The 26,937-nt window shown below is 44.6% G+C and overlaps 4 protein-coding genes across 8 annotated transcripts; 2 read left to right on the plus strand and 2 right to left on the minus strand.

Annotated features, from left to right (window-relative positions):
* The first annotated feature begins 482 nt into the window (after window positions 1–482).
* On the plus strand, window positions 483–1,848 carry LOC109419258 (transcription initiation factor TFIID subunit 12). 5 transcript variants are annotated; one of them, XM_019693508.3, is made up of 3 exons: window positions 483–620; window positions 1,017–1,413; window positions 1,514–1,848. In XM_019693508.3, the coding sequence occupies exons 2-3, from the start codon at window positions 1,038–1,040 to the stop codon at window positions 1,639–1,641; spliced, it is 504 nt and encodes a 167-aa protein (XP_019549053.3). In that variant the 5' UTR covers window positions 483–620; window positions 1,017–1,037; the 3' UTR covers window positions 1,642–1,848. The 5 variants fall into 5 exon arrangements, with proteins under 5 accessions (XP_019549053.3, XP_019549055.3, XP_019549054.3 ...); XM_019693510.3 differs by having other exon boundaries at window positions 488–620; window positions 1,056–1,413; XM_019693509.3 differs by having other exon boundaries at window positions 489–620; window positions 1,014–1,413.
* LOC109419260 (peptidyl-prolyl cis-trans isomerase FKBP2) lies at window positions 1,783–2,449 on the minus strand. Its single transcript, XM_019693511.3, has 2 exons — window positions 2,196–2,449; window positions 1,783–2,127 (listed from the first exon to the last, which is right to left on the minus strand). The coding sequence occupies exons 1-2, from the start codon at window positions 2,355–2,357 to the stop codon at window positions 1,870–1,872; spliced, it is 420 nt and encodes a 139-aa protein (XP_019549056.2). The 5' UTR covers window positions 2,358–2,449; the 3' UTR covers window positions 1,783–1,869.
* A 561-nt stretch (window positions 2,450–3,010) lies between these two features.
* LOC109426113 (enhancer of mRNA-decapping protein 3) lies at window positions 3,011–26,679 on the plus strand. Its single transcript, XM_019701541.3, has 2 exons — window positions 3,011–4,742; window positions 25,860–26,679. Exons 1-2 carry the CDS (start codon window positions 3,473–3,475, stop codon window positions 26,171–26,173), a joined length of 1,584 nt encoding a protein of 527 aa, XP_019557086.3. The 5' UTR covers window positions 3,011–3,472; the 3' UTR covers window positions 26,174–26,679.
* LOC134292123 (uncharacterized) lies at window positions 7,874–21,672 on the minus strand. The gene is made up of 2 exons (XM_062860887.1): window positions 20,169–21,672; window positions 7,874–19,657 (listed from the first exon to the last, which is right to left on the minus strand). The coding sequence occupies exons 1-2, from the start codon at window positions 20,333–20,335 to the stop codon at window positions 18,415–18,417; spliced, it is 1,410 nt and encodes a 469-aa protein (XP_062716871.1). The 5' UTR covers window positions 20,336–21,672; the 3' UTR covers window positions 7,874–18,414.
* Window positions 26,680–26,937: the final 258 nt, after the last annotated feature.

The following is a 26,937-nucleotide window of genomic DNA, read 5'->3' on the forward strand; positions in this document are numbered from 1 at the left end:
TTCGCTCTCTTTCTTTTGTTTTTGCAACAGTAGAGTTTTGCATCGAAATTTAACCTCAATTTTCTCTCCGAGAGATGAAAGAACGGCAACGAATGGGAATCAAAACAAACCACCGGAAAATGTCAAAATTCGCGTGAGAGGAAAAAGGAAGGGATGAACGAGAATGAACCGAACGTTCATTCGTGACGTCACCTTGCAGAATTCTATACGGAAAGGTTCATTTATAACGTCCATCGTTTTTCGGGATTTTTAGACACACCCCTTCCCCCTCTGTCACGCTATTTCCCTATACGCAATACACGTACTGTCACATTTTTTTAGATTTATGAACGTTCCTACCCGCACAAATAAAATTACAAAAAAATTACAATACTCCCTCATTTTCGACCATCAGTTTTATCGACTTCTGTGACCCGAATCCTTCTCGTTTGACAAACGTCACCTCTTCGTTTACATCACACACACACACACACATCCGCAAACTTCAAAATCAATCAACAGCGAGTACGAAGTGTGTGTGTTTGCACTTGACAGCTTCAGCAGCTTCGCTTGTCCCGAACGAAGAACCAGTCCTTTTGTTTAGTGGTGCTTCGGAACGCGATCCCCGAGGAACATCCTAGGTTCTATAATCTACTATTTCACTATTTTTGTCGTTGTTTGCACTCTAGCACATTAGTGATTGGTGTTTTGATGATTAATATTTTGGTTTAGTAGTTTCCATTAGTGTCGGAACGGCTTCCGAGTTGATCCGTGAAGATTGACCGAGGCAAAGCGCGCTTTTCCTTCTACTGTAGAAGCTCTCCGTAGTTGGTAGAATCCTAATTATGATTTCGGAATCGACAGGTCTTATTATGCTATAATCGGTGTTTTTCTTTTGAATTATTTAGGTTTTGAGTTTTCGCACCTTCTGTCGCTTAAGTACACTCAACTAAACAAGAAAACTAGCTTATTTAACCCACCCACCAAAATCCACAAGCACAATGTCCATAATAGGCAATAATATCGATTACCAGCAGAACGCTGACTTTGACCCGAACATGGCATCGCCCTCGCAGGCTAGTCCATTGGCGGGCGCAGGAACCATGCCCGGAGCCGCCGGACTTTCGAACAGCGCCGCCGGGAACAGCAGTAGTTCCGGCAGTAGCGGTCAGAAAAACTCTTCGTCGGCAGGGGCCGGATCCAGTGGTTCCGGCGCGCAACCACCCGACACGGCGACACAGATTCTCACGAAACCTCGCCTGCAGGAGCTGGTCCGGGAGATTGATCCCACCGAGCAGCTGGACGAGGAAGTGGAAGAGCTGCTGCTCCAGATTGCGGACGACTTTGTCGAGAACACGGTCAACGCGGCGTGCCTGCTGGCCAAACACCGGAAGGTCGCCAAAGTTGAGGTCCGAGATGTGCAGCTGCATTTGGGTAAGCTTTGGGCGCAGTTTAGATCATTAGTTAGATGAAGGTGCCTGTCCTGCACAGGTTTATTTTATGATAAAATATTGAACTATCTCGTTTGTTTCAGAACGCAACTGGAACATGTGGATTCCTGGATTTGGAACCGACGAACTACGGCCGTACAAACGAGCTACCGTGACTGAAGCCCACAAACAGCGTTTGGCGCTGATAAGGAAGGCAATCAAAAAGTATTAGATATCTAGAAACAACCCGTTTCATGCGGCATCTCATCTCAAACATTTCCCCCACAACCTGGACTCCCAACAAATTCCTGTCATGACTAAACTAGTAATCTGGATGTGTGTTCACCATTGACATTGTATACAAACAGGAATGTTCAACGCCATTTCCGGCAAAAGATTCGAAATAAAAATTTCGGTTTTATTCCATCGCGCAGTAAAAGCCCCTGCAGTTTTACTTACCCTACAGCTCCGTCTTCCGTTCGATTTTAACCAGTTCCACCTCAAAGACCAGAACCGAATTCGGTGGGATTTTTTCCCCGGCACCTCGCGCTCCATATCCCAGCTCCGGAGGAATAATCAGCTTGCGCTTCTCGCCTTCACACATGTTCAGCAGGCCCTGGTCCCACCCCTTGATGACTTGGCCCATGCCGAGGGTGAACGTTAGCGGTTCGCCGCGTGGAATGCTACTGTCAAACTCGGTTCCGTCCTCCAGTGTGCCCTAAACATAAAAATCCATCATTTATTTGGACCGCCCTAATCCGCAATAATTTCCCTCCGCCAACCCACCGTGTAGTGCATGTGCACCATGTCGCCCTTCTTCGTTCGGACGGTGCAGTTCTCCACCCGCTTTTTGACGCCGATTTTCAGCTTTCCCTCGCCGCTGGCGTGCGCCAGGCAGACGAACGCCATCAGAAGGGCCACGGAGGTTTTCACTGTTGCGATTTGCATGGCAAGTGGGACGAGAACTTTCCTTGCGTAAATGAAACTACTTTTTAGCGAAAACCGCTTGATCGCTCGAAAAACAATGAGACTGATTGATGTGACAAAACGAGAGAATCTGATGACAAGTTGAAGTGGACGAAGTGGATGGACCCTGACAATCGAGGGAGTGGTAAGTTGTACTAGTTAGTGTCATTTTGAACTGCTCAGTAGAATCGCAGGCAATGTAGTACTAGAGTAAGTTTTCGAGCAGCTAAAGGCTGCTTCACACTTAGGATTCGGTAAAATCTACAATCGGCAAAATGGCCAACGCCTGCACTTCAGAAAAATGTCAAAAAGTCTTCGCTCCCCTCCCCGCGCACTCGAAAAAAAAAACTCGATCTCTCTAAAATAAAAGCTCTCATTTTTGAGTAGCGCCCATGCCGCACAGGGACTGTGTTGGAAACACACATTTTTTTTAAATTGCTCGTACGCTCACATTTTTGCAAAATATCAATATTTTTCGGTATTTGAAGGTGGTTTATAAACCCAGTGAGGTTGCCATGTCGAAATTATTGTAAAATACATGCTCATGTGAGCGTACGAGCAATTTAAAAAAAATGTGTGTTTCCAACACAGTCATGTGCGGCATGGATGTTTACTAAAAATGTGCAGGCCGAACACATTTTTGAGCGTGGCCGTTTTTGCGTGATGATGGTGGAAAATGATTGAAAAGGTCGAAGGCAAAAATGCGAGTGTACGTTGCAGTGAAATTGTGCTGAAATAATTGCGTAAATTTGTGAAAAGCTTGCTTGTAGTTCTTGCCAAATAGTTAAACTTTGTGGAGGAGTTGAAAGTGCATGTGATTTTTGCAGATTTCGTACGTTTTGAAAGAAGAAAGTGGCGTGTAAAGTGGCTGGCCTCCATAACAGACAGCAGCTCAGCACTCAGCCAGCAGTACAATAATACGCAATCTCACGAACGACGGCGGAAGAGCACTACTGGTGGGGGATTTTCATTGTGCACGAATTCAGGCCATCAGCCTTTCAAACGGGGCAAGAAACAGAGGTGTAGAAGAAACTGGTCAGCCGAAAACCAGGTTTTGCTGCGATAGTTTCCATTTTCCTCGGCCGGGACAGAGCACTATGAGCGATAATTGGGTCGGCAAATCGGTTTCGATCCAGTGCCGTGGGGACATTGGCGTTTTCCAGGGCGTCATCAAGCAGGTCAGCCCGGCGGAGATTGTCATAACGAAGGCCGTGCGGAATGGCATTCCGTTGAAGAAAACCACCGTCGAAGTGACACTAACGTGTAAGGACATTGAACGATTGGAACTGATTGCCAGTTCGAACGTGCCGAATCTACTTCCGGTGAAGCAATCACAGCCAACGCAGGGACCAAGTCAGTTGGATAGTGCAGTTGTGAATGGACTGGATAGTCTAAAGCTAGGGAAAACAAACGGAAGAAACAAGACTCCACCGAACGACAACAGGACGTACACCAATGGTAAGCTGTCGGCGAAATCCCCGGGACCGAACAGGTACGGGAATGGGCAGCAACAGCAGCAGCAGCAAAAGAACGGGTTCGAAAATGGATCAACCAAGAGTACAAGTCGGCCGATTGAGATTAACGGAACTTCCTCGTCGCAAAAAGCCTTTACACCGTACAAAAATGATAATCAGAAGAAAAAGACCCGCAATGGGAACGGAAACGGAAATGGGAACAACCGGTATGTCAATAAAAACTCCGCATTTGGCACTCCGGTGGATGACCCGATGATGGACGAGGAATTCGATTTCGAGAAGAATCTGGCCTTGTTCGACAAGCAGGCCATTTGGGATGAGATAGATGCCATTCAGCAGAAGCCGGATCTGCTCCGTCAGACGGGTGCAGCTGCCAATCGGAAGTATCGCCATGACGAAAATGTCCTCGCATCGGAACCGACCCAGTATCGGCAAATCGAACTGGAAAATTTAGTTTTAGAAACGGCAGCCGTCGTCAGCGGAAGCGGAGCCATCCAGCAGGAATACGTAACGGACGAGGGTCTGGTCATCCCGTCGATTCCCCGGAGCACCAGGAACCTCATCCAACAGCTGGCGGAGAACCACGGCCTGGCGATGGAACGCCAAAATGATCTCCTAGCCCGAGGGGCCACCGAAATGGCACTGCAACTGCTGGGCGGGTCGCGGCGGCTGACTCCAAACAATCAGCACCAGTGGCCCAAAATTGTGATCGTTTGTGATGAACCGTACAATGCAAGACTGAGCGAGATTGGAATTGCCACCGGCCGGCTGCTGGCTTGCCACGGGCTCAAGGTGGTCGTCTATGTGTCCTGTGCCACCACGAGCACCCGGACCAGCCACGAGCTGGAGCTGTATGCGGCCACGGGGAATCTCTTTACGTTTAATGTTAATAGTAAGTATCATTTGATTGAATTTATTCATTAAGGATCATACAGAACAATGAGGAGTGGGTAAACCATGTCCTATGGATTACAATAGTTCGATAGAAAAGTCAGCGTATTGTCCCACCGATTCTTGTTCTTGGCGTAACGTCCCGATTGAAACAAAGCCTGATGCTCAGCTTAGTATTCAATGACCACTTACACTTCAAATGTTTTTTCTTAAAGGTGGTACCTGGAGTATGGTTCTGTAAAGAACTATCCAAGAACTTAGGTTATCAAAGGATTTTCGCGAGTAAGCGCTTTAAGATATACAAGCGTAATCGATGGATTGTTGTTACATTACTGAAACGGTCAAATGCTACAAGTCCTTGGAGCATAGCTCTACAGATACGTAGTTTTCAAAGATGATCAAGAACCCCCAAGAACTTCATCGAGTACAGGCCTGAACATCTACAAGCGTAATCAACTAACTTTCGTTACTTTTGATGATGCGGTGCAACGTCCACAGGACCATGGAGCGTAGTTCTGTAGAGAAGTTGTTTTCGAAGATGTTATAGGGCATCCAAGATCTTCCGCGAATAAAGGCCTTAAGATCTACGAGCGAAATCAATGAGTTTTTTTTTTCCTTTATTTTTGAGACTTTCAGCCCTGAGCTGGTTCGTCTCTTTGCGACGAGAGAGTTTCCTGAAGGAATCCCCAACAATAAAAACAGAGTATTTTTACAGAGTTTTGAAGTATAAAAGTAATGTGTATAGCCAGTGTTCATAATCTACAGTGATGTCATTGTCGTTCTTCCGTTAGTCATGCCGATTGAAGAGGTTGTTTAGTCGTCAGTGCCGTATTGATCGTTGTTTTTCCGTGGTCGTGTAGTTGATCGTTTCTTGGGTCTATGTTTGTTGGTAGTAGCCGGTGTCTTTCAGAAATTGGATCAGTGATTTATCTCTGTCTAGGTCGTTGGATAGCGCATCTCGGATGCTGCCGCCAATGCTATATTGGTCTCTGAAATTCTGGTAAGCCTGGCAATTAATGATAAGGTGCTCTACCGTCATTTGGGTTGAACACACCACACATTGCTGGTAGAAACTGTTCTGGGATCTAAGATCGTGAGAGAATCGTGTTTAACCGCAACGTAGCCTTGACAATATTCGCTGGTCCTTCCAGTTGTTGGTGTCAGACCAGCGATTTGTATTTTCTTTTACTTTTCGTAGAAAAGGATCGCGTATTTGATTCCATTCGTTCTCCCAAGACAAGGCGATTATCGATTTAACCCATGTTTTTAAATCATCTGCAGGCACTTCAAGATTTGCTGGGATTTTTGATCTGCCACTTGCTGCCAGCTTGTCGGCAGCGTCGTTTCCGCTAACACCGCAATGGCTGGGAACCCAGACATATATGGTGTTGTTGTTCGAAGCTTTTCTAATAGCTTGCACGAAAGGGTGTCGGTTTTTTGGATTCTCCAGGGCCTTCAGTACACTGGCTGAGTCAGTGACAATGGCCTTCCAAGTAGATTCGGGATTGGTAACAGCCAGAAGGATGGCCGTTGCTTCGGCCGAGAAAATCGAAGTAGGTTTGGGAAGGCTTCCACTTGTATTGATATTCGGGCCATAAACGCCATAAACGCCATAACCAACTTCACCAGAAGTCTTGGATCCATCGGTGTAGATAAGTTTGTAACCATTCAGTTTTGTTTTGATGAGCTCGTTGAAGCGTGGGACCACAGTGTTGGGGTTTAGGTTTGCTTTGGTTGGAGTGTTTAGTGCCCATAAGATTCTGGGTGGAGAAAAGTCCCACGCTTCGTCTCCGACCCAGTGGACCGTGGACACCGGGGGGGAGGGTTTGGTGGGCGATTTGCTGGAGGAGCTTGTTGGCCTCTTTGAGGAGGAACACTTCCTCGTCATTCCCGCTCGTCTTTTCCAGGAAACTGACGGCTTTTGAGCACACGGCTATAGCGAAAATGTGTCGAAAAGGGAGAGTACCAGCCTCGACGCATGCGGATGCGGCTGGTGTACAGGGAAGAAGGCCAGACAGACTGCGGATACATCGGTTGAAGGTTGGCGCAAGCTTGTTTATTACGATGTCCGAGCTTCTACATAGTAGTTCAGCACCGTAGAGTAGTTTGCTGCAAACGATGGTGTGTGTGATCCGTAATCCTATATCACGATTGTTCTTGGTGTGTTTGCTGGTAATTACTCGTATCAGATTCAGTCGGCTTTCGCATTGTGCTTTAATCCTATCGCAGTGGTGTTGAAAACTCAGGTGCCGATCTAAGTATACTCCAAGAATGCGGATTGTGGCCTCGAAAGGAATTTCCTCTCCGCTGATGGTAGGCGGGTTCTTTTGGGCGCGATGTTTTCCTGAACACATATCGTCGGTTTCCTGCAATAGAGCACAACTCAAAATTTGTCATTTTTGAGATTTTGATGGCAAATGATGAAAAACTATGTAAAATTTCATCTCACAAAGACCCGTTCCAAAATTCGTTGTGAAACGCGAGATTTGGGCATTTTCACCAATTTTCCGCAGTAAGGGCACAACTCAAAATCAGTCAACTTTTTCAATAGTCGTTGAAAAATAGTAGTCAAAAATTCATGAAACAGATAGTCCTTCAGCCCCTTTCAATGATACAACAATCAAAATTTGTTTACTTTTGTCAAATGATGAGAGAAATAAGTGAATTTGCAGGAGGTGCTTCATGATTGCCAATTTTCAAACGCTCATTCTGAAAATTCACATTTTTTGAGTTGTGCCCCTATTGCAGGAAACCGACGATATGAGAGAATCGACTCTTTGATGGTGATAATTCAAATCCAATGGAGAGTGCCCAGGAATGTACTGCGTCGATAGCGGTTTGCAGTTTCCTGCGGATCAAAGCAGGTTTATGTCCTGTTACGAGGATAACAATGTCGTCCGCAAATACAAAAATAAAGACACCTTTTGGTAAGACTTCAAAAATTCCATTCATCGCTATGAGGAAAAGTGTTACTGCCAACACGGAGCCTTGTACTCCAGTTTCCTCCGGGTAAGTATTCGATTTGGTATTTCCTATGCATACCTGAAAGGTTCTGTTCATCAGGAAATTACGGATGAAGGCAAATGTGTTGCCACCGATACCCCAGCTGGCTATTTTTTTCAGCAATCCCGGAGTCCAAGTGCGATTGTACGCCTTCGAAAGGTCCAACGTGGCCAAGTCCACATGAAGGCCATTTCCAAGGGCGTCATCTAGAACTTGACCTAGAGTTGCGAAATAGGTATTTGTGCCACATCCTTGCCGAAATGCGTGCTGTCGATGGTCGAGGAGTTCGTTGTCTCGTATGAATTGTGACAGTCTTCGATTGACCATGCGTTCCATGACCTTGCTGCAGCAGCTAGTCAGGGAGATGGGGCGATATCCGCTAGGTTCGGTATGGTTTGCGTCCTTTTTGGGGATTGGGATGACCAGGCTATGTCGCCATTGAGTAGGAAAAGTTCTCTCTGTCCAAATTCGATTGTAGTTCTTCAGCAAGACTCTTTTGCCAATGGGCGGCAGATGACGCAGCAGTGGATACCCTATTTCATCGGCTCCAGCTGATTTCCCTCTTCCGCTACTTAGTGCGAACGATAATTCGGCAGGAGAGAAAGGTTTGTCCACAGACAAACAGACGTCTCACTCTACTCACTTCTCATCGTTACCCTTTTTAACGGTTAGTTCAAATATTTTGTAGTTCGCAAATCGCTCGGTCACGGCGCTTACATCGTTTGTGCTACTGTTTGACATTTGCTCACTACTGCCACCTACTGAGTGGTTTGCGTAACACTGCCTGGTTAGCATTGGGTGATTATGTTTTCGTGACGATGATTTTTATCGCAAATTGTTCCAAGTGATACGTCTGTTTGTCTGTGGTTTGTCCAAACGATTTCCAGGAGACTGGGGGCTCGATAGATTCGATGGTAATCGAAAACGCATCGAGTCGGGTGAACTCACGGCTGTAACTACTTCGAGCACTTAGCTTAGCAAAGAAACCGCCAAGAATATCCGCAACTGCTTTCGGGTCCCTCGTGATTCCGCTCCGTGTGCTAATAGCGATACCATTGGTGCTGCGTTTCCCCTGCAACGCGATTATGCTCTTCCAAAGCTCGGATGTTGTGCTTTGAGTGCTTATTCCGTTCAGGAAGTCGTCCCAAGATTTGCGTTTCGCGGAACGGATTGTATCGCGACAAGCATTCCGTTTGGAACGATAGTCTGCAGCTACTGCTTCAGCATCTGGGTGGTTTTTTGGAATCCATTTCATTTTTCTGAGAGCCTTTCTTCTTAGTTTTATAGCGGCGTTGGTTTCGGGTGACCACCATCTTAGTGCCCGGCGTCCAGCGTTTGGACTTGTTTTCGGGACTATTTCGGATGCTGCAGCATGGATTGTATTCATTAGATCATCAAGTGGCGTGTCATCATCTATCGGACTGATTTCGATGATGTCTTGGAAAGATTGCCAGTCGGCCAGCTCATACTTCCATCGAGGGCGTCTGGTTGTTTTTGGTGCAGTGTGGTCGCAGTAGATTGATATTGGGTGATGATCGCTACCCAGGGGGTCATCAGCAATCGACCACTGAAGGCGGCCGATGAAATTCTCACTTGCGAAAGATATGTCTATAGCAGAACTGATTTGTGGACGCGAAAAGGTGGGGGAACCGTCATTAAGTATTCTAAGATTTGCCTTCTCCGAAGCTCGGAGAATTTCGGAGCCCTTGTCATTGTTCCTTTGTGAACCCCAACTGACGTGGTGCGCGTTAAAGTCTCCAAGGACGAGATAAGCTGGAGGGAGTTGGTCGAGAAGTTTGCACAGGCGCTGTTCGAGATTGAAGCAATCCGGTGTTGGTATATAGATGCTGACGATTGTTACTGGAAGAGGAGATTCGATTCTGGCTGCCACTGCGATTAGATCGGAAGGCGGGATAACATCAACGTACGTTGTTGACGTATGAATTCCGATTGCTGCAGACTGATAAATATTTGCTCCGCCTTTCAGTATCCATTCGTACTGGCCTTGCAACGTTTTTCTCATAGTTGTGGGGTCTGCTCTGTGAACCTCCTGGATGGCTATTACTACCGGTGTAGATTTTTCTATTAGCAGTTCCAAGTCTGCAAGGTTGTTGAAATAGCCGTTCATGTTCCATTGCAGCGCTAACGATGGGTGCTTGGTCTTTTGGATTCTTAAATTGTCCTGGTGAAGAGGTGAAGTTCTTATTCGCGTGTTTTGCTCGGCCGCTGTTAGTTTGCGATTGGTCCCAAATTTGGAGGCAGTCCTAGGCGGGAAAGCACTGATGGGCACAGGCGATGTAGGTTTAGCTAGCAATGGGAATGATGAAACATGAGGTGGACACAATGGTGATGTTGATGCTGAACTGCCAGCCACTGGAAAAGTGTTGCTATCAGTTCCAAATTTCCATCGGTCGTATTTTTGCGCGTCGGATGGAGCATCAGGCGGAATACGGTTTCTAAACTGCAATCGAATTGAGCTACGAATAATGGGCACATTGTTTGGCGAAACTTTCTGTTCAGGAGCTAGCGAAGGCCGGGAATCCTGCGTTTTTGTCTTTTTCTTCTTAACATCTGGTCTGGATGGGGGAGTATGAAGTTATCACGCGTCCCATTTTCTTCGCACAGCCTCATCTTGACTCCCTCGCTGACCGTTTCTGAGGAGTTTGCCGGAGGTTGTCCACCAGTTCCGGTTCACCAAAGTCTTCCGCACTGGAGGTGCCCCGACTGCCCGTGGCCTTATCCTTATGGGGGAATATGAAGTCATCACGCGTCCCATTAACTCCCTCGCTGACCGTTTCTGAGGAGTTTGCCAACGAACGCCGGAGGTTGTCCACCAGTTCCGGTCCACCAAAGTCTTCCGCACAGGAGGGGCCCCGACTGCCCGTGGCCTTATCCTTTGTATTCGCTTTCTTGATTCCCTCGACATCCAGATGGGGGAATATGAAGTCATCACGCGTCCCATTGACTCCCTCGCTGACCGTTACTGAAAAATTTGCCAACGAAAGCTGGAGGCTGTCCACCAGTTCCAGTCCACCAAAGTTTTTTGACTGAAGACCTTATCCTTCTTACTCGAAACATTTGTTGTGTTCTCGTCCTTGCTAGAAGCTAAGACAAGTGGTGGGCAAGTGTTTATGACGGAGACGAGTTCTGACACTACTGCTTTGTCGGTTTCCAGTTCTGGCACTGGCGGTGTTGTACGAGTTGCTACGATGGTACGGGTGAAAAGTTCGTTTTGAGGCGTGTTGTAGGTATTGTCCTGTGTTTCGTGCATGTTATTTTCATCGTGGTTAAGGAATTTTTTTGAAGTAGACATTGGTGATGGTGGGTATTATTGCGGGTGGTTTATGAAGGTAGGACGTGGTCTACGAAACCACTCCTGCTGTTTCGTTATCTTCCATTGTCTCGTCAGACGAAGACGAGATGTCGTGTTCTATGACCTCTGACTCGGTGTAGAGGTCACTTTCGAGTGCATTAAAATCTTCTGTGTCCGAGATGTACATCACTGGTTCATTAGCCTTGGTTCGTTTAGCGCTGGTTTGCTCGACGTTGTTTTTCCCTCGTTTTGGTTTTGTTCCTGTAGTGGACTCGGAAGCCACACTATCCATCGGCGTCGAGGCGAATACCGTTAGGTTTTTTACCACGGTGACTGATGTATCCTTTCCTTTTATTCCATTGGAGACGACAGGTGCATTTTTGACTGGTCCTTTCTGGTTGCTGTTCCCCGGAAGGCCAGGCGTTGTGGAGGGTAGTGTTTTTGTGGGTTGCTGTCGTTGGGGTTTGGTGTTGGTTTTAACGGTAGGGACGAGTGCAACCTTGGGGGTTGCACGAAGGGCTTGAATTTCCTTATCTTTTCTGTTTAAGGCTTCTTGGAGGGACGAGACTTTAGCGACAAGATCTTCAATTGTTCCATGCCTACGGGTAAGATCCATCCTAGAGTCTTTCTCCAAGGCTTTTTCCAGTGTTTGGATTCTCTCGTCCTTTCTCTGGATCTCCTTTTGTAGGTCAATTATCATTTTTTCGAGTCGGTGGAATTCGGTGATACTGGTCGGGGCGGTTCCTGTCGACATTTTGTCCTCAAGAGCCTTTATCTGGGCGTCCTTTTCCATCATTTGTCCGGACAGGGCTTCCAATTTCGCTGATAGGTCGGAGATGGTTTTGTCCTTGCTATGGGATGCAATACCTGCGAAGGAGCGCTGGCCAGTACTTGCTTCGAAAGCTCTCCTGGCTTCGGGATATGACAAGCCTCGATCCACTCGTATGTGTTGTATTGCGTCTTCGTTTTGGTAAACCGGGCATTTACGACTGCTAACAGAGTGGTCGTTGGAATTGCACCGGGCACAGTATGCAGGATTCTGACATCGCACATCTGGCGTTATATCGTGCTCCTGGTTGCAATTTCCACAAGTTGGTATCTGCTTCTGGCACCTCTGCCTTGTGTGGCCGAATTGGTAACACTGGTAGCAGATTATGGGTGCAGGGTAGTATGGTCGGGTTCGAATACTCTGGTAACCGATGTCGATGTGTTCGGGGATCGTGGTACTACCAATGGTAAGAATCACTGTGGGTGTAACTTCTCTGTTATCACCTACTCTCCTAGTGATTCGGCGGATACCGGTAATGTTCTGGTTCTTTAGACACTCGAGTATCTCATTGTCATCCTTCATCTTCATCAAATCGCGGCAGCTGATAACGCAACGTGTTGAATTGAGCCCGGGGTGGTAGGATACTTTCACTGCGGTACCGTCGATGAGTTGCGTCATCGATAGTAGTTTTTCGAGGTGGTGCCTGCTCCTGACTTTTAGTGCGTATGATCGGCCTTGCGCTTCGGAAATGGCACCTTCAATCCTGCCGTTTACTCTCTTTTCGATGGATTGGCGGAGTGTGAAAGGGTGGTCCGGCATTTTGCCATTCACTGGTTCCATGCGTAGCACAATCAGTTCACCGTAGTTTCCATGCGGGTCCATATAGCTGGGTAATGTTGCCCCACTGTATGTGCCGTCGATGTAACTAGAAGGTCCTCCTCCGGGGTCACCCGGTAGAGGGGGAAAGCCCACACTCAGCGACATCGCTGGTGGGGCGTGTTGAAGGTGAAGCAACGATGGAGCGAGATTTGTTTCTTTTCAAGTGCAACTTTATTATTTTATTGGCTATCTAGCCGGTGGTCAACCGTCGGTTTGAACGACGCTCGCTAGCGCAGAAATAATGTTAGCAAAGCAGACGAACTTGCATGCAAGTTAAAAAAAAAAAACTGACGCGGAGGTTGTTCTACTGCGATGGCGATCTCAAGTTCTTTTCGCTGGGCACAGAAACCAAAAATCTTCCTTAAATTCACCAAATCGCACTTAAATTCAGCAAATAACACTTATCTCATCTCGGGTAGTACGACACGGTGTACCTTGAATTACGTTACTTTTTCCGGTCGCGACACCGACGGAAAGCGATTAATTTTAACTTTACGGAGCACCGCAAGAAAACACTCAACACTGTCGACGCCAGGGGTTGCAAAACTGATCAATGAGTTATAATTACACTACTGATGCAGTATAACATCCTGTAGGACGGCCGAGAGGGGAACTCCTCCTTGACGTTTAAGGCCAATGACCTGAGGAGATCGTCCGGGCTTGGACGATGGCGTATCCTTTGCTATTAGGCTCGGGGGCCATCTTGACTCCCGAGCAGCCGTGTGTTGACCGTCGTATAAACCGATACAAGGTCCTGAACGGAGGCAGGCAAGCTTCCCAAAATCCCCTTCCAAGGGGGAGCGGGGGTATAATGGTATAAATTAGTATCAGTTTTACACTGCACTGCACTACCCAACACTCTTTTTACACGGATACCTGGCTTGTTTCTCCCCAATCTTCCCATATATAAGATGGCAGCGCCCATGAGAAGTTTATCAATTTCGCATTAGCCATCTTTACCCCATTTGTATTTATACTTTGCAGTTCCCTTCAGTATTCTCTTTCGGTCTATTTACAGCGGTGCGGTTTCTCACTAGGGTGTACTCTTCTGTATTTTTATATTCAAAATAGAATAAAAACTTGAATTTTCACAAATACAAACACTCATACAAACAAAAACCTAAGGATTTTAACCAACCGGTTACATATCCTACAGTTCCATGGGGCATGGTTCTTTAGAGAAGTATTTTTTTAAAGATATTGTTGGTAGTCCAAGATAGAACTTCCGCGAGTAAAAGCCTTGAGATCAACAAGCATAATTTATGGATTTTTGGAACATTACTAATACAATGCAACATCCTACAGATCCATGGAAGATAGTTTCTTAGGGGCGATTTCTTCACCCTGGCTTAAGCTTTAAGCCAGGTTTAACTGTATGGGTAAGCCTGGCTTACCGGTTAAGCCGAGGTGAAGAAATCGGCCCTTAGAGTATTAATTTCCAAAGATGCTCTAGGTCCTCCAAGTACTTATGCGAATATAGTCCTTAAGTTCTACAAGCGTGCATTACTGATGCGATGCCTCATCTTACAGGTCCATGGAAGGTAGTTTTTGAGAATAAGACCTAGAATATTTAGAAGATTATTTAGAAGATTATTTCTTTTCAGCTCAATGCTCCGTATCAGTAATGTCATAACGAATCCGTTGATTACGCTTGTAGATTGGAAGGCCTCTACTCGTGGAAGGTCTTGGAGAACCTAGATCATCTTTGGAAATTAGGTCTTCATAGAACAATATTCCATGGACCTGTAGAATGTTGCACCGTATTAGCGCAGACAGACGTTCTAGCTCGAACAATTTTATTCAAATTTTCTATGTAAATTTAAACTAGCGACACCTAGGCAACCGATTGCCACAGTGCAGTTGACAGTTTGAGAAACCACGTGCTTCCAGCCGTTTACTTACCACCCTTCTTCTTCTTTCTGTTTTGAGCCATCTGCTGACGGCTCAGCGGGTTGGGCCAGTTACAAGACTATATGCCCAGTTGTTTTGTGTTTTTGATGCCTTCGTTGTGTTTCATAGGTCCAATTTCATCTCTTTCACAAAGTTTGCAACTTCTTCGAATAGCTTTTTGTTACCAGTTTTAAAGATTTCTTCTAAATTAGCGTAACGACAATCAAAACTGTATTGTTGTCGTTGCATACCAAAACGGGGACAGTGTAATATAACGTGCTCGGCAGTTTCGTGTTCATCACACAGGTCGCAATTTGGGTCATCTTTAAGTTTCATTTTAGCCAACCAGTATTTTGAGTAATCATGTCCTGACATAAGTCGATTTAGCAGTCGAACGTCTTTTCCTTTCAGATCAGCTTTTGTGAACCACGGCTGTGCATTCCACGTAGGTTGTATTGCGTAGAACTTCTTTCCCTTCTCCTGAGACGCTTCCTCATACCATCGTTTTGTTCTGTCCTCTAGTTGTTTGGTGAATTCCAGGAAAAGGTCCTTAAGTAACAGCTTGTTTTCGAAAACCGGTGCACCATCTTTTGTTCCCTCTTTTGCCAACATATCTGCCACGTCATTGCCGGACACTTGAATGTGGCTGGGTACCCATTGTATGGTTACTCTCCAACTCTTCGCTATTCGTAATATCTCCGCAATCACTGTTTCTCCTTCGCCAGTGTCTATCCCACTTTCCAGCATTTGACAAGATGATCTAGAGTCTGTTAGTACTACGTAGTGTAGCAGCTGACCTTCTTCGACTATTTGCATAGCCACCCAAATCGCCGTGAGTTCCGCTGATGTAATACTAGTGTTGTGTTGTAATCGATAATAGTATCGCCTTCTTTGACCTTCTACAAATATTCCAATTCCACATTTGCCTCTATCTTTGGAAGCGTCTGTCCATATCCTGCCCCTACCTTTGTATTTTCCGTTGATCAAGCCGAGGGTATGTTGTTTCAGCTTCAGTTGGCTAAGTTGATCCTTCTTGATCATTTTTTCACCTAGATACGCATTTATTTCGACTTGGTCAACATCTATAATCCGTTCATTCTGCATCAACATGTCGAACGAAGCTTTGTTGTGTAAGTAGAGTTGTTCCATATACGAGTATTTTTCTAGATGTGTTTCTTCTTCAACCAAAATATTACTCAATTGTTTGCCAAGAACGTTCCCTCTTGATAAACAACGAGCAATTTCACGGCAAGTGACCATCTCCTGTCGAAATTCTATTGGTGGTTGTCCACTTATCGCAGAAAGCGTATTTAGTGGCGTAGATTTTGTACTACCAGTGGCTTTCCTCAAGCTTTGATTATTTATCACTTCTAGCATTCTCCTTGATGTTTTGCTGGCATTGTTGTGGGCGGAGCATCCATACTCCATAGTACTCCGGATGAGGGATTGGTATACTTTTAGCATCGTATCTGGATGTGCTCCTTTTTTGGCGCCATTAAGAACTTTCAGCATGCACAATCTCTCCTGAACTTTCTCCCGCACTAGTCTAATATGAGCTCCAAAGGTTAAGGACCGGTCTATAGTGATCCCAAGGTACCGTTGTTTTATTACCGATTCTATCGCATTATCCCTAATTTTCACATTTAAAGTTCTATTGCTCACACTCATCACCATCACGCTCGATTTTTCGGAGTTTATTGCCAAATTTAGTTTTTCGCATTCTGCCACAAACTTATCCATATATTCCTGTGCTCTAACATTCAAAGTTTCCCAGTTGTTTGCCGTAACAATTATTTCGAAATCATCAGCATACTGAACCAATGTGATTCCTTCTACGCGTATGTCGTGCAACACAGTAGTGTACACGTTAAATAGTGTTGGAGACAAGACATCTCCTTGTGGCAGCCCGTTTGAAACTCTTCGCGAGATCACCCCATGACGCTGGTGCAGAACAATCTTCCTGTTCTTTAGAAAAGAAGATATCCACGTTACGACCTCAACGGATGTTCCTTTGCTAGCTAAAGTTTCTAGCAAAGTGTCTGTGCGAACAGCATTAAACGCGTTCGACAAATCTACGCATATTAATGCAGTCAGTTTGTTTTCTCGTTTGTTTCTTGTTATTTCATTAATGACAAATGAAATTGCAGTAGATGTTGAGTTTCCTCGCCGAAATCCGAATGACCTCTCTGGCAGGATGTTGTTCTGGTAAAGGTGATTTTGTAGCATGTCTAATACAGCTGTATTCATTACCTTGGTCATGGTAGGTACCAGTGAAATTGGTCTTTTCCCTTCTACCGTTGATTGATCTCTACCTGGCTTTGGTATTGCTACAACTTTGATGGTCTTGAGCTCCTCAGTTAGGGTACCCCGAATCCACATTCGATTTAAATCTTCGATCACGTTTTCCGCTACTCTTGGACTTAGTTGACGTAGTACTTCATATGAAATACCGTCCTCCCCTGGAGCCGATCTTCGTTTCTTCTTCTGGATAATTTCTTCCCATTTCGACGAGTCCAGCAAATTGTATGACGCTACTGGTATTGGATCGATCCAGTCTTCCGGATCATGTGGCCCGAAGTGTTTATCCAAGAATGAATTCGCTGCATTCAAATCATCTAACATGGGGTTATTCTCTGCGGTCCTTATCTTCTTTCCGGTGAGCCTACCGATTTTGTTCCACAACTCGTTGGCACTGGTATGTGGACCAATCTCCTCTGCAAATTCGTCGAACTTCTTCCGGATTTCCACACGTTTTCGATTTTGAAAAATGGCTGCTTTGCGTTTGAACTGGATGAGATTCTGCAAACTGGACTCCCTGTTGAAAGCCCGTCTCGCTTCTGTCTTCTCTTTCCAAGCCTGGTCCACCGAGTCCGACCACCAAAACTTGGGCGTTTTAGTGTCTTTCTTCCTGTTGCACTTCCGTATTTTCTTTATCGCTGATTTCAAGTCCTCTACATTGTGTATTTCAGTTGGTTCCAAGCTTGCTATCGAAGATGCTATTTTCTTATTGTCGTAACAATACTTTGGTCGCTCAATCTTACCGTTGTTGATTGTAATTTCAATTGCTACGTGGTGACTGCCAATGCCATACGCTAGCGTCCGCCACTGAACGTGTGACAGCATCTGTGAAGAGCACATGCTAAGATCTATCGCCGAAGACCTACATCCTAACCTTAGCGGAACAAACGTCATAGATCCATCATTCAACAGAAGGCTGTTCGAGTCGTTGATCATATCAGCTAGTATTTCCCCTTTTCTATCGACATTCCAGTCTCCCCAGTCTCCATGGTGGGCATTGAAATCCCCTCCAACGATTACTCTGTCAAACCGATGTGTAGTATCAAACAGAACTTGCATGTCTTCCTTGAAGTCGGATAAGCTGATTGAAGGGCTGACGTACACGGAAAAGAGGACCAAGTTCAGCGATAACACCGAAATTGCTACAGCTTGTGTTTTATCGGATAGGGCAGGTAGATTTACTCTGGTATAGCTATGCTCGTTCTTCAAAAGGATCGCCGTTCCCCCGTAACCATCGTGTCTTGAATTGGCAACAAGGTGGCATCCAGCGATTCGGTACTTGTTGGTGGTTTCCTGTGCCGCACTAGTCCATGTCTCTGACAAGAGAGCTACATCGAAGCCTTCACCGAATAGAACCCTGTGGATTTCTGCCTTATTTTTATCAAAACTCTGCACGTTACACTGTAGTACTTTTATTGATTTCTTTAACTCCCCGAATTTTACTTGGTATGAGGTAAAAGCTAATTTTATTTATTTATCTTTTTTTTCTGGTTACAGCTATGTAATGAAGAAGTGCTTACCTTACTTGGTGTCGGTGTGGTGTATAACTGACTTTGCGAAATTGAAGTGCCTATTGGTGCACATCTTGAACTTCTGTTTGGTGTTTTCGTCGTTATCCAGTTGAGCGATGAAGTCCGCGTAGAACGTCATCAGCAGGTTCTGTTGCTCCTTCTGTACCCGATCCATGATCTGCTTGGAAAGACTTTCCAAGCGCTCCTTTTCGTCCACACGTTGATTGTTGTTAAGAGCTACTCCGTTGCTAGCTTCTTCTGCTTCGTTTCCAACAATGAGATTACGCCTTTCAGTTGTTCTGTCCGCGTTTGTTGTTTTCCTCTTCTTGTTTTGTTTGTCTGGTTTCCCCATGTTCACCGCAGCTTGTAGTTTCTTCCTTTCGTTGTTGGCCAGCAGCCACTGCTCTCGCAGCGGATCCTTCCAGCGGAAGCTGCCTTTTGCCATGTCCGCAAATGTTTCTGCCGGAGTCGGGAATTCTTCAGCATCGTACAGGGCTTCGTACACGTTTTGACTTGCAATTGGAACTTGCTCTTTCGCTTCTGCGTATGTGAGATTCCTCTTTGCCATAAGCTTCTTGATTTTGTCCTGACGTTTGATTTCGGGACAGTTCGGATCTGTTGTAGTGTGGTCCGTGCTTCTGCAGTTGGCGCACTTCTGCCCTTTTTGGCATCTTTCGTACTCTTTGTTGTCCTCGTGTCGTTCTGCGCATCGCTGGCAACGCTTTGCACTTCGGCAGTTCGCAGTGCGATGGTTCGTGCGTAGGCAATTTAGGCAGATCACCACCTTTTGCACAAACGGTTGAACGCGGCTAGAGCAGCAAAACAATCTGACCCGTTCTGGTAGACTGTCTGCTCGGAACGTAACACTGACGCGGTTGGTTGGTATCTTTGCTCCATCGATGAACCGTGTGAGGAGCCGAACCCCAACGATCGGCACTTCACATTCCAAATCTTCTTCGATTTGCTCGATCGGGATTTCAGCAGGGATTCCCGCTAGCACTCCTGTGATGCACACCAGGTGCTTTGGCACGTATGCTCGGTAGATGCTGTTCGATTCGTTGATGTTTTTCACCAGTTGATTTGCTTTCACGTAGCTGTTCAGAAATACTAGGATTTTCTGCCTTCCTGCGTACTTCATGTCGACGATGTGACGTTTGTACGTGTCGTTGCTGCGCAGTGTTGATCCGAGTCCGAACTTGTTGATTTTCTTCGTTCCGTTTTCGTCGTTCCGCAATTCGAAGTAAACTCTGTACCTGAGTGTCGCGGACTGACTCAATATGCTCTCTTAGCGGGAGCCAAACATCGGGAGCCAAACATTGAAGATTGAGGTTATGTTAAACCTTGTTGAACCTGTGTGATTGATTGAAGAGTATTGTTATCTAGGTGCTGCGGATGTAATCAAAACTGTTGTCACGATATCTCCATTTGCCGCTGTCAAGCTGTTGGAGAGCGAGGAGAAGGATAAACATTGTTTTGAGCCTATTTCAGCTATTTTTTTAACAACTATCCATCAAAATCTCCATCGCGAATGGAAAGTAATAAACTTTTAACACGAGAACAAAATTGGAATAATGGTGGATTGATCATATTTACTATTTCCGAACAGCGTCGCGACGGCGTGTTTGACAACCGCGCTGAGAGAGGTGGTTGCAAGAAAATTGAACGCTCGTGCGTGTTTACAAGCTGTGAGTCGGGAGCGTGTAGGTGTGTGTTAGCTAGCTTGAAAAATAAAACCGTTCCTATTCGCACCACTCAGCTCTGTACGGAGCTGCGTCTTGGTGAGTGTAGATCACGTTTTCTCGCTTGGGTTTGTCATCGTCGTGCTGATTCTTGTTGCTTGCGGCAGCTTCCGCATCCATGTCTTGTGCCCAGTCCACTTGGTTCCAAGCTGCTCTACCTCCACCGTCCGGTGGGTCGTCTTCCGCTCCCATCGTGACGCTAACCTCACTTTTTGTTTTCACTCAACTCACTGATTTTTTTTTCGTTCTTTTCGTAATATCCTCAATCAAAAATGTTTTCACCCAAAGTCAATTCACTTAACTCTCGCTATTCACCGAAAATTTCCAGCTATTTCACGTAATTTGCACCGATTTTTTGCTTTTTCCGAGCCGAGACACTTCCAACAATCACTCGCTTCGACGCGTCGTACTCGAATGTACTTACCACCCAATTCACCACCCACCGAGAAATAAAATCAAAACAAACACTGTCAAAATCATTCCTACATTTGCGTTACATTCACAAAGATTTTCCAATGCGAGTGAAGTTCAACCAAATGCAGTTTCATTCAAGCAAATCTATGTAAAATAAAAGTAATATTGTGTAAAATAGTTTACAAGAGTCCTGCACTAAGGACTGTTCATTAAAGTAAGTGGACACCTGTTTTTCAATAGAAAATGTGTATTTTCGAACAAATTCATAATTTAATTTTTTATAAATGACAATCAACATACATGTGGCCAAATTCACGTGAGTTTGAACATTTACTTCGTTTTTCGGAAGAACGCTCGGACTTTCCTCTTGACACCTCCCATTAGATTCTGCACAACTTTCTCCGTAACTTTTCGTTGTGCCGCAGGCCAAATTTTTCTGAACCAATCAACAGAGCTTGCTTCTCTTCCATCTTTCTTAAGATGCCGCTTTATTATTGTCCAGTATCTTTTCATAGGACGCTGTTCAGAGAAGTTTTGAGGATTTTGCCATTTTTCGACAAAATCGACTTTTTCCGTATTGAGCATCTCTAGTGTAGAAGAAGCGTAATAAGCGGATGCCAGATCCACCTAAAACAAAAGAGGATCCGTATGTTTTCGGTAGATAAGTAGAAGTCGTTTTTTGATGCATTCCTTTCTGTTATTTTCATCGTTGATTGTTCCCGTTGTGAAATACGAAGAACTCTTTAAGCCACATGAACAATTGGCTTGCCACACTAAAAACTTTTTCCCAAATTTTTCAGTTCTGATGTACCCTACATCATCTGGCACAGCTGTCCCCTGTTTAGCGTTAAAAAATTGCGGTCCCGGAAGTGTATTAGTAAGCCAATTCTCGAAACGACAACTTTTTGGAACACCATTTGTGCAGAATTAATCTGCTAGTCGCAAAGCTAATACGACCTATCGCTCGAAATTTCTTACTTTTTCCGTTTTCTTTGAGTGTGTTGCCGAAGTGAACAATGTTTTTACACACTGAGCAAAAATTCACAATTTTTTGTTTAGTTTTAACTCTAAACTATTGGTAAACAGATGTCCACTTTCTTTAATGAACAGTCCTTAATTTGTACAAATGATTTTAGACATTAAATAAAGGTCATTTCAGGCCAAACATTTCAATAGGTCCTATCTGCATTTGAGAGGCTCTCTTTGTTCACTTTCTCTTTCAATCACTGCAATGTAATGGTACACTTTTCAACTACTTTTGCAGTACAAATCAAAAGACGATTGTTTTGACCATCGTTCAATGCAAGGAGACAATCATAATACAAATAAACAGCTGAGATTTTACCGAAAGAGAGGGAAACCAAAGAGAGCCTCTCTTTTGCAGATAGGACCTTTAGACATGTTTGGCCTGATTTACTCTGCACAAATTATGTGGAAACATTATAAGCGTGCAGCACGTGCGGTCTTTTCCCGCCATCCGGCTGGAAGAAGACCGTGGTGACAGTTGTTGGTCGCAAAGCACATGTGAGGCAGCGATTGAATATGAACGGCGCTAACGCCATCTGTTTGCTGATTGCCACTTGGCAATTTGTGGTGGCCATGTTTTCACACAAGCTGCTGAGTCAAACTTGAACGTCTGACTGCGGTATTAGTAATGTAACAACAATCGATTACGTTTGCAGACATTTAGGCCTTCACTTGCAGAAGTTCTTGGAGGACCTAGAATATCTTTGGAAAGAATTTATCTGCAGATCTCTTCTCCATGTACCTGTAGGACGTTACATTGCAGCAGTAATGTGACAACAAACCATTGATAACGCTTGAAGATCTTCAGGTCTTTCCTCACGGAAGTTCTTGGATGACCTAGAACATCTTTTGAAAATAGTCTATACAGAAAAATGGTATATTGGCATGTAGGGTTTTACAACGTATCAGTTATGCACCATCAATCCATTGATCACCGTTGTAGTTCTTAAGGCCTTCGATCGTGGAAATTCTTGGAGAACCTAGATAATCTTTAGAAATTAATTATTTACAGTACAATGTTCCATGGACCTACAGGATGTTGCACCGTATCAGTAATGTAGGAAAAATCCATTGGTTACGCTCGTGGATCTTCAGGCCTTTACTCACGGAAGTTGGATGATCTAGAACATCTATAGAAAATAGTATTATACAGAAAAATGGTTCATGGGCATCAAGCATGGTAACACTCACTTGGAAAGAGTTACATTCACTTGCAGTTTTCTCAACTCAGAAGCGTGCAATCGATAAACGATGTATGGACGACTTTTACCTTGTGATTTCGTCTAAAACTTTGCCGAATAGAGTAGGGATCGCCCACGCATACCGAAGTCGTGAGGGAGCTGCGAAGGCAACTCTCCACGAGGTGAATGTAAATTACACTCACCTCGTGGAGAGTCGCTTTCACAGCTCTGTCACGACCTTGAGATTCGTGTGCGACCCCTACTCTGTTCGGCAAAGTTTTAAACGAAATCACAAGGCAAAAGTCGCCCATACATCGCTTCTTGATTGTACGCTTCTGAGCTAAGAAAATAGCAAGTGAATGTAACTCGTTGTAAGTGAGTGTTCCCATCCCTGATGGGCATGTAGGATTTTACAACAGTAATGCACCAACAATCCATTGATTACCATTGTAGCCTTGAGGCTTTTAATTGTGGAAGTTCTTGGAGGACCTAGATAATCTTTGGAAATTGTTTTTTTTTTTTACAGAACAATGTTCCATGGACCTATAGAATGTTGCACCGTATCAGTAATGTAAGAAAAATCCATTATTTACGCTTGTAGATTTTCAGACCTTTACTCACGGAAGTTCTTGAAGGACCTATAGCATTTTTGGAAAATAGTTCTTTACGGAAAAACGGTCCATGGACCTGTAGGATGTTACAACGTATCAGCAATGTAACAACAATCAATTGATTTCGCTTGAAGATCTTAAGGCCTTTACTCGTGGAAGTTCTTGGAGGACCTAGAGGATCTTTGGAAAATAATTCTTTACAGAACCATGCTCCAAGGGTCTGTGGAGTGTTGCACCGTATCAGTAATGCATCAACAATCCATCGATTACGCTTGTGGATCTTAAGGCCTTAACTCGTGGATGCTTTTGGAAGACCTAGAATATCTTTGGAAATGCATTCTCTTCAGCACAATACTCAATGGACCTGTAGGATGTTACACCATATCAGTAATATATGTAATATCAATCCATCGAGAATGCTTGTAGATCTTAATTCCTTTCATCACTAAAGTTTTTAGTGGGCATAGAACATCTTTGAAGATTAGTTCCTCACAGAACAATGCCTCATGGGCCTATATGTAGGATGTTAACGTATCATTAATGTAGCAACAAACCATTGATTACGTTTGTAGATCTTCAAACCTTTACTCGCGGAAGTTCTTGTAAATGTTTGACAACAATTTATCTATAGATATATACAGAACTATGCTTGATGGACCTGTAGGGCGTTACACTGCATCAGTAATGTAACAACAATTCATTGACAACGCTCGAAGATCTTTAGGCCTTGACTCACGGAAGTTCTTGGATGACCTAAAAAATCTTTGGAATTTAGTTCTTTGCGGAACAACGATCCATGGACCTGTAGGATGTGGTGCCGTATCGGTAATTTAACATCAATCCATCGATTATGCTCGTAAAGCCTTTACTCGCGGAACTTCTTGGGTGACCTGGAACATCTTTAAAAATTAGTTATCTACACCACCATGCTCTTCATGGACCTGTCGGATGTTGCACCGCACCAAAGGACTAATCGTAGCAATGGGGCATGTTTGGTGTAGTACTAGATTTGTAGTAATGAGCTGAATTTTAGTATGGTCTCCGTTTCTGCAATGAAATGGTACAAAAAGCGTGGGTATTATGATTCCTTGCCTAATTTGATGCTGTTTGAGCAAAACTTCGGATAACTATGTTGTTTATGTTGCAAGAAATGGAGAAAACAACAACACTGTTGCCTAAAGTTTTGCTCAAACAGCATCAAATTAGGCAAGGAATCATAATACCCACGCTTTTTGCACCATTTCATTGCAGAAACGGAGAACTGACCTTCTCACCATACTAAAATTCAGCTCATCACTACAAATCTAGTACTTCAACGATCTGTCCTATAGAAGACTGCAACGATTTTTGACGAAAATTTGCAATGATTTTAGTTGACATCTGTTCCAATGTTTAAATGTTCAATGTTTAAAATTAGTCTAAATTAATTACTAGTAAGAGTTAATACAGCTGCTCACTACCATGACTGTGAAGCTCGACTGGAAGTTCGTCCTTCCTAGTAGCCTTGTTTTTCATTCCTCTAATGACTGTCTTGGCCTCGTCTAGCCTCGTAGGTTCTACAGCTTGTCAGCCGTTGTAGATTAGAATTCTGTCTGTCGATCTTCCATTCCCACCATTCAACAATACCTCGAAGTGCTCTCTCCTCCTAGGAGCCACCATTGGCTTATCTGTCAGCAAGTATCACGGTCGTTGTACATGACGGGAGAAAACAGTCGATAGTGAACCATCATTATTTACATTTCTAGAGCTCGATTTGAATAGGTCGTATGTGCTTTCGTCGATATAAAAATCGATCAGTTTATTTTAGTTACTATAGCAATATTAATTATTTTTCAAGGACTTTTAGTGATTGAACGGAAAGCCTGGTAAGTAAGGAATCGGCTGTATGTATAAGTTTTGTTTAATTTCAACAGCTTTCGCTTCAATAAGCGAATCCAACTGATCAAATTTTATATCGACGAAAGCACATACGACCTATTCAAATCGAGCTCCAGATTTATCTTTCTCGCTATTGTTCGTATCGGTGGAAAAATGGGCAGTGTGCGTAAAAACATCCTGATGATCGATTTTAGTGTTCTCGACCTGATGTTGCAAAGGTACAACAGTTTTAGGAGAATGATATGAAGCTGAAGTGCAGGAAGTGCATAAAACAACAAAAAAAAAGACGGGAGAAGTTGCTGTTTTTCTCTGCATGTCATTAACAGTTTCGTAAAATCTCTGCATATTATTCTGTTGCATACCCACTTGCGCCTGAGCAATCACATTTTCCTCATACTCTTTTTACGGTGGGTTCATTTTCCGGCGACTCTTGCTTCCCTATACCGCTCCCTGCTCTGCCGGGTCTCCGATAACAGCATCCGCTTCTGGAAACATTCTTCTCGTTCGTTATCCTCTGGGGCTCTCCTCGTCGAACCCGCTCCCATTAGCTTGAATGAATTCATAAAACTACAACCAACACTAATGAACTTTTTTCTCTCCTTCCAGCGCTTCCATCGTCGGACCTGGTGATTGCGGCCATCAAATCGCACCGCCCGGCCGAACCGCTGCGCAAGTGGCTCGCGGAGAGCCGCGCCCCGGTACTGGCGATTGATCCGCCCGCCGGGGGACTCGATTCCATCTCGGCCAAATGCTCAATTCTGCCCATCTTGCCGCTGAACGACCTCGGTCCGGAGAGTGCCACCGGTCGGTTGTACCTGTGCAGCCTGGGCATTCCGGACAAGTTCTTCACCGATTCGGGCATCAAGTACAAATCACCCTTCGACAAAGCAGTCATTCCGATCCACCGGCGAAAGGAGTAGGTAACTCTCCACGGAGCCGGGTCGTCATCCATCCATCATCATCATCATCAAGCACCAGAAAGCCAAATGAAGAAGACAAGTGTTATGCGGGAGATATCAGGAGAAGCATTTTAATCGTGTATCGTGTAGAAGATTTGTTGTGTGTCTCTTTGTGCGACGCGAAGGAACGAGGCAGAGGAGTGCGCGATCTGTCTGGGACGGATGTTTTTTAAGAGATTTTACCTTTTATTTTGTGGACGAGTTCCCAAGCGCAACGGCGCAAAAGAGACAGCGCGAAGATCAGAGGGAAGAAGAGAGGGAAAAGGAACATAGGAAAGAAGTACGAAGCTGACACCATGAATGTCAGGTTCTTTGGGAGGCGTTTATGGAGGTCGTTTGAACATTGTTACCGTAGGTGGTTCTTCTGCGAAGAAAACCACATCCCACGTCGAAGTCAAAACGGAAATGACAATATATACATACGACGGAAAGACGTTGCATAAACGCCGGGAAACAAACAAATCAAACCGATTATTGATAGGAGATATCACAGCACACGTTTTTTTTTCCATAGGGGAACAAAAACTTCTCGGGTTTGCAGGTGCCGTTCTTCATTCTCGTTTGCACCCTATGTTCTCTAGATGAGATCACGTTTTATCCGGTCGTTTTTGGATAAACCGGATTTGTAGCAATCACCACTTTTACAGTTTTGTTGTTCGGCATTCTTAAGACATGCCATGCCTTCCGTATTCTTCCAGCTTTAGCTATTTCAGGATGTTGAGCTC

Source organism: Aedes albopictus, chromosome 3 (assembly GCF_035046485.1).
Source record: "Aedes albopictus strain Foshan chromosome 3, AalbF5, whole genome shotgun sequence".
Taxonomy (NCBI): Eukaryota; Metazoa; Arthropoda; class Insecta; order Diptera; family Culicidae; genus Aedes; species Aedes albopictus.

Excerpts from the sequence above, each read along its gene's own strand:
- LOC109419258 (XM_019693505.3), top strand. The coding sequence starts at position 981 with ATGTCCATAATAGGCAATAATATCGATTACCAGCAGAACGCTGACTTT. Across the intron at positions 1,414-1,513 it reads AGATGTGCAGCTGCATTTGG|AACGCAACTGGAACATGTGG; the intron begins GTAAGCTTTGGG and ends CGTTTGTTTCAG.
- LOC109419260 (XM_019693511.3), bottom strand. The coding sequence starts at position 2,357 with ATGCAAATCGCAACAGTGAAAACCTCCGTGGCCCTTCTGATGGCGTTC. Across the intron at positions 2,128-2,195 it reads TGGTGCACATGCACTACACG|GGCACACTGGAGGACGGAAC; the intron begins GTGGGTTGGCGG and ends TTTTATGTTTAG.
- LOC109426113 (XM_019701541.3), top strand. The coding sequence starts at position 3,473 with ATGAGCGATAATTGGGTCGGCAAATCGGTTTCGATCCAGTGCCGTGGG. Across the intron at positions 4,743-25,859 it reads CTTTACGTTTAATGTTAATA|CGCTTCCATCGTCGGACCTG; the intron begins GTAAGTATCATT and ends CTCTCCTTCCAG.
- LOC134292123 (XM_062860887.1), bottom strand. The coding sequence starts at position 20,335 with ATGGGAGCGGAAGACGACCCACCGGACGGTGGAGGTAGAGCAGCTTGG. Across the intron at positions 19,658-20,168 it reads ACTCACCAAGACGCAGCTCC|GTACAGAGTTTACTTCGAAT; the intron begins GTACAGAGCTGA and ends CGCGACACTCAG.